The sequence below is a fragment of the Echinops telfairi genome, unplaced genomic scaffold, assembly GCF_000313985.2.
Source record: "Echinops telfairi isolate 266 unplaced genomic scaffold, ASM31398v2 ScPeMD7_2565;HRSCAF=3150, whole genome shotgun sequence".
In the NCBI taxonomy this organism is placed as follows: domain Eukaryota; kingdom Metazoa; phylum Chordata; class Mammalia; order Afrosoricida; family Tenrecidae; genus Echinops; species Echinops telfairi.
Window position 1 is genome coordinate 11079619 of NW_022106463.1, and position 6852 is coordinate 11086470.

Below are 6852 nucleotides of genomic sequence, written 5' to 3' on the forward strand. Positions count from 1 at the left end.
TTTGTCTTCAGCGATCGTGTTGGGAAGGTGAGCAACATGGAATGCCAGTTTAATAGAACAAAGTATTCTTGCATTGAGGGAGTACTTGAGTGGAGGCCCAGTGTCCATCTGTTACCTTAATACTAAGCTTATAAATATGTGCACATAGATCTATTTCCCCATCCTCATATATAAATATATGTACATGTATACATGCCTTTATTTAGGCCTCTATAAATGCCCTTTGCCTCCTAGCTCTTTCCTCTATTTCCTCTGAAAGTGAAGGGTTTTAAAGTCCATACTTTAAATATATGCATATATATTTCACATTTCTAGTAATTAAGCAATTTAGAAGACAGTGTATTTTCCAGAGTTGCATTTTATATTCCCCATTTTCCCCCCAAAGTCAATGAAAAGCTCTCCATCAGATAAGCTCAGCCTTGTTACTTGTTTTCTGGAATGCACTAAGATCCGTTCTTGAGGCTGCACCATCCTGGAGCACCATCCTGGAGCACACCTCTGGAAGAGGCCGTGCTTCTCAGGAGTTTTAGGGTTAAGGTTGGAGACAAAAACCAAACCAAACCAAACTCACTGCCTTCCGTTGATGCCAACTCCTGGAGACCCTGCAGAGTAGGGCAGATTAGAACTGCCCCTTGAGATTCTGAAAACGTAACTGTTTACGGGAGTAGAGAGCTTTCCTTTTCTCCCAAGGAGCAGCTTTCCCTTTGTAAATGCGACTCCTCTTGTCCTGATTGAAGGGTTCTCAGTGTTTTCTGAATCACTTTTATGCTGTTGTAACCGTAACTTCTACACCTTTTCTAAGAAAGATGTTTCCAGGATTGATTCCATCGCTTTTTCAACATGTGCTTCTAGAAAAGGGTTTTATTGTTATTATTTGCTATTTCTCTTGTAATTGAATCTCTAAAGTCTTCTACTGCCCTGCTGAAATGCTTTAAACAGATTTGTTGTTCTTATTCACTATGGTTTACTGCCTCAAAAGGTTTCATTGATTAATTTTTTTCTTTTAACCCATAGAACTCTATCTTTCTTCTTTTTAGCCCACACAATGTCTTGATTTCTTCAGAAAGGTGTAGATACGTCAGCATTCCATCTCTTGTGCTTTGCTAAGTCTCACACCTGTGACGTCATAGCAGGGTGTTTACTCGCCTTTCTAGTCAAGCCTGGGACCCTGGCTCTGAACTACCAGCTGGTGAACCTCACTTACCTTCAGTCTCCTCCTTTGAAGAGAATGGTGTCTTTCCTCACACCATCCCTAGGCAGAATGTTTAAGTACTGAAGCTTGACCGTGTCTGCTTTCTGCTAGCCTGCTTTTGCTGCTGATAAGTACTGAACCACTCATTACAATTGAAGGATGACTAGTTCCTAATCTTGGAGTCATGGGTCATTCAACAGCTAGCCTCCTTTATGCTTATGTTCCAAAGGTTACAACAAATACTGGAAAGACCAGCCCTTTCTAGAAAGCAGGGGCACACTTTCCAAGCTCTGTAACTAATATTCTTCCAGCCATGAAATCTGAGCATCCTAATGGGACTCTGTTCTGTAACTAAAGGATTTATAAAAAGGGACACTGTTGTTTTGGTGTGTGGCAGATAGCACTCTAGGCTTCACTTAACAAAGCCTGATTGGAGAATGGCAAATAGTAGTTATCAGATCCTCTGAAACAGAGCACTTTTCTTCTCACTCCCAACACTGAGCGCATCTCTGGTCTTCCATAATGATCCTCGGTTATAGCATGTTTCCTAGAGATGGTACCACTCATTTAGGGGGTGTTGTTAGCCTGACTCATGGCGGCCCCACACACAGGCAGAAGGAAGCACTGCCAGGTCCCGTGCCATCATTATAATCCTTATTGCCTTTGAGACCATTGTTGCAGCCCCCGGCCCACACTCATTAGTGCTCTCTCAATTTCATGTACACAATTCATAAGCCAATTTGTTCAGAGGCTCAAAACCTTAAACATCAGTATTTGTTTCTATTAGTCCTGTCAGAAAATATCCACATCACTGATTCCCAAAACCTTTTTCTTCTCATGGTTCACTTTTATAGAACCTTTCCCCAGTAACTGATCACGGTGACCCAGCTCATTTGGACATGCAATAATAGAGACAGCAGCAGTTCTTCAGTAAGACCATGGCATGGTGAAAATGTGGACTGAGATGCTTTCTAATGGGGCAAATGTCTATAAGGACACTTGTGCTTGCTGGAACCCTGAGGCTCAAGTTGACTGATCCCCATGGTTCCTCATGGGTGTGCACTGAGTGACTAGGCTTGGGAGCTTGAAGCTGGGGTTAGAAGAGAACACCAATGGAACTGTGGCCTGGCCTTAGATCAATCATGTGATACCCCACTTCTCTCCTGTGGTCCGCACAACTCTGTTAGATGACACAGCTGTATCTTCGTAGATAAAGTGAAGGAAACTTGCAAAAGTAGCCTCACTGCAGTTACCTAACGTGTTATTTTACTTGATGTGGTTAAAGTTTCTACCTAGATTGTCTGATTTCAGAGTTAAATTCTGGACCGTGATTATTCAGGTAGACCTTGCTTTATTGCACTTCTCAGATACATACTGTGTTTTTAGCAAATCGCAGGTGTGTGGCAAGCCTGCGTTGAACAAGTCAGTGGATGCCATTTTCCCAGCAGTGTGCTCACTTCAGCTCTCTGTGTCACATTTTGGTCATTCTCACGCTACCTCAGATCTTTTCATTTGCGTCTTCTTTCTCAGCTATTCACAATTTATATATTTAATTGTTTTAGATATTTTTTAAGTCAACTGCAACCTTTTGGAATAAGTTAAGGGTGTTTTTGTTCCCACCCATAGCGTCCCTGTTTTAACAGAATGAAACACCGCCAGGTCCTGCGCCGTCCTCACAATTGTTCTTACGTTTAAGGCCGTTGTTATAGCCTCTGTGTCAGTGCATCTTGTCGGGGCCTAGGGCATGCATATGTGCACACATCATTATTCTCAGACTTTAGCACTATTAGTGCAGGGTTTTGTCTTACCTCCGTATCTCTAGTGCAAAGAACAATTGGTGGAGGATAAATAAAATATATGTTGAATATATGCCTTGGAATTTGTTAGGCATTTGGTATATGGGTATAATTTCCTTCCTGATTTTCTCATTCTCTAGACCAAAAGGATCTTCAGTTTGTCAGTTTTTCTTCAAGAGTGATGCCTATAACTTGGATGCAGTTAGTCATGTATAATTTGAACTATAAAGAGCATCGATGCATTACTTACTATATGTGGATTTCTCTATTGCTGTAGTGAGAGTCATGTAGTTTAAGGCCATCTATCAAATATGTAGCCAGTAGCCCAGGGCTCCCTACCCCTTCACATGTGAGCTTTTTCTTTCCCTAGATTTCACCTGTTGCTCTAGTTAACATCTTTTTCCAAATTCATTAGAATATAATCCAGACTTCATACCATTCAGTAGTTCAGCCATCTCAAGAAGTGCTGTAAAATTGCTACCCAGATAGTTAATGCATTCTTTAACAATCATCCCAACCCTCAACACTGATGCAAACTGCACTCTTCTTCATGCCCTACGTGTTCATAATCTTGTTCATAATCTTCTCTACTTGAAAATTACAAACTGGCTGTCTGCTACATCACTTTTATCTGTCCATCTAGTAACATCAAAAGGGAAAATGAATTTCATGCCTGAAAATTTGCTCTCTGGGAATTTTGTGTCTTGTGGTACTTAACCATTTTCAAAGGCCAAACCCTTCCTTCTCATCATTTGTCTGGAATCCCACACAATGCCCTGTGCACTTTGCATGATAGCTCCTCCTGACACAAATACAAGGATTGTGGTTGTTAGCCTCAGTTCTGACAATGTCAGGTACTTACTGGGACCCTCCATTGTTGGTTCAGCCCGGTGACACTTGAAATGTTTTGAGGAGCTCTGCTTTCTGGCGAGTGAGCTTATTGTATCATTTTATGTGACTGTGGTTCCTAAGCCACCCCACACTGCCCCAGTCCTAGTGTCTCTCTGTTTCCTTTCAGCTGGTTGGTGGAGAGTTTGACCTGGAAATGAATTTCATCATCCAGGATGCGGACAGCATCACATGCATGACAGAGCTGTTGGAACACTGTGATGTAACCTGCCAAGCCGAGATATGGAGCATGTTTACTGCCATTCTCCGAAAAAGTGTGCGGAACTTACAGACCAGCACGGAAGTGGGGCTCATTGAACAAGTGTTGCTGAAAATGAGTGCTGTGGATGATATGATCGCAGGTATGCCGTGTATGCAATGACGTATCCTTTCAGTGGGTGTCAGAGTCAGCATTCTTTCCTATATGACCAATGGGTAATCCAGATGTGTTGAAACTGTCTTGGCTTAAAAGAGAATCATAGCAGTGAATGGTAATCTTCACATTTCATATCAAGAAGGAAGTTGGAATAAAAGAAGATGTCTTCTGGATTAGGCAATTTTACTGTCTGGTGTTTGCCAAGTCTTAAGAAGTCCCAGCACTGGAAGGCAGGCTCAACTTTGCTCAGAGTCATGGGCAGTGGTATTCCACTGACTGACTACGTAGTTAGGGATCCCATTGCACACTGCTTCTGTAGCCTGTAGGCTGAGAAGCACAGGGTAGTCGTCTGCTCCCTGCTTTCCTGCCGGCAGACGGGAGGATGAGCTTGGGCCTTCCTTCTGAAGTGTCCATGTCACTTTAGTGCACTGAGGGCATATTTTTGTGGCACAGCGAGATATGCTGAAGTTGAACACGTGCCCTGCATGAAGTCTTCGGAGAAGAAGACAGATGTTTGTTCTTGTTGTTCATCTCAAGGGTTCGCGTTCACTTGTGCTTCTTTCCATGCACTCTCCACCCTCTGCCTCTGTGCCAGACCTTCTCTGTGCTGAGGTGATGCTCCTCAGGAGGGACATTCTGGCAGTGTGGCCTCAGGGAAGCTGCTGCTCCCAGAAAATGTGTCCACCGTTTGGAATGCTAGTGCCCTGAAGCTGAACCTCCTCAGCGTTGAGCTGCTTGAGCAGCATCTGCTGCTTCCCTTCCAAGAGTCTTGATGATTCTGGAAGTGCTAAAAGGATATTTCACCAGCTTTTAGGGCTAGGTCAGATATGAGAAAATCCCTGCCAGCTTTGACTCGGCATTTGTCAAATCTTAAAGCATTTGATAAGAACAGATAGACTGAAGATGGTTAAAGAAGCATGTTTGCTTTAACTGAAATAATTTTTAGAATTTTTTTCTTATGGAGTTTATTAAAACTATTACTATTTACTTTCAAGAAGGCATGTATCTTTATGTAGAACGAGTTAGCATTCTATGTATTTTTTTTTTGCATTCTATGTATTGTACACTAATGGTTAACATTATAAAAAATGAGATTCAAACTTAAATGCCTTTAAAAATCTTTTAAATGTTATCTGTAAATTGCAGCTGTTTAAAAGTACTTTATATGTTTTAAATTTATAGGAGGAGGGTTTCAAAAAGTTTTTGGAAAATTCCGTTACCTTTCAATTCCATTTTTTCATAACCTTTTTGAAGACCCTTATATGTGTACATGTTGTATAATAGAACATCATGTACCTTTTACATCTTCATGTCTAAGTTCAAGTCTTTAATTTTTTTAAAGGATAGTTAAAGGGAGGATAGATTAAGTGGTAACCCCTTTAGAGTAGAGTTTAGAGAATGAGTTAGAGAATGTATTACCGGTACGTACTCTGTGAACATAGAGTGGTGGCACCATAGACATTCATATGGTGCCCTTCCTGATATGCAAACCCCGTAACTTTCCTATCCTTTCTCCTCAACAACAATAATATTGTCACTATTAAACTTCCACCTTCTTTAGTTTGAAATGCTTTTCTGCAAAAGACCCTGATGGGTGAAAGGACAAGAGAAAAGAGAATGAACATCAGAGACAATACTTCTTACTTGTAATTTTCAAAATGAAAATTTATTAGATAACATACTAATGAAGAATCAACCACCCAATTAAACCCAAACCTTGGGTTTAGTTGGCCTTGGAGTCTCTTCTGACTGGTACAGGAGTCGTAGGGCAGTCAGGTTTCCAGAGCTGTCCGTCTTTATGGAAGCAGACTGCTTCATCTTTCTCCCTCAGAGTGATGAATGGGTCGAATCAACCTTGAGATAAGCCCCCCCACAGGCCGTTGTTCACCTATAAGTTAAGGGTGTTTTTGTTCCCACCCATAGCGTCCCTGTTTTAACAGAATGAAACACCGCCAGGTCCTGCGCCGTCCTCACAATTGTTCTTACGTTTAAGGCCGTTGTTATAGCCTCTGTGTCAGTGCATCTTGTCGGGGCCTAGGGCATGCATATGTGCACACATCATTATTCTCAGACTTTAGCACTATTAGTGCAGGGTTTTGTCTTACCTCCCTATCTCTAGTGCAAAGAACAATTGGTGGAGGATAAATAAAATATATGTTGAATATATGCCTTGGAATTTGTTAGGCATTTGGTATATGGGTATAATTTCCTTCCTGATTTTCTCATTCTCTAGACCAAAAGGATCTTCAGTTTGTCAGTTTTTCTTCAAGAGTGATGCCTATAACTTGGATGCAGTTAGTCATGTATAATTTGAACTATAAAGAGCATCGATGCATTACTTACTATATGTGGATTTCTCTATTGCTGTAGTGAGAGTCATGTAGTTTAAGGCCATCTATCAAATATGTAGCCAGTAGCCCAGGGCTCCCTACCCCTTCACATGTGAGCTTTTTCTTTCCCTAGATTTCACCTGTTGCTCTAGTTAACATCTTTTTCCAAATTCATTAGAATATAATCCAGACTTCATACCATTCAGTAGTTCAGCCATCTCAAGAAGTGCTGTAAAATTGCTACCCAGATAGTTAATGCATTCTTTAACA

At 41.3% G+C, this 6852-nt stretch overlaps 1 protein-coding gene across 1 annotated transcript in view; it reads left to right on the top strand.

The window, feature by feature from the left end:
• The window catches only part of NBEA (neurobeachin), a 465975-nt gene that overhangs the window by 22821 nt on the left and 436302 nt on the right, over nucleotides 1-6852 (top strand). The window contains exon 2 of the mRNA XM_045294000.1: nucleotides 4007-4238. Coding sequence (XP_045149935.1) covers nucleotides 4007-4238 — 232 coding nt within the window. The remainder of the gene's footprint in view (nucleotides 1-4006; nucleotides 4239-6852) is intronic.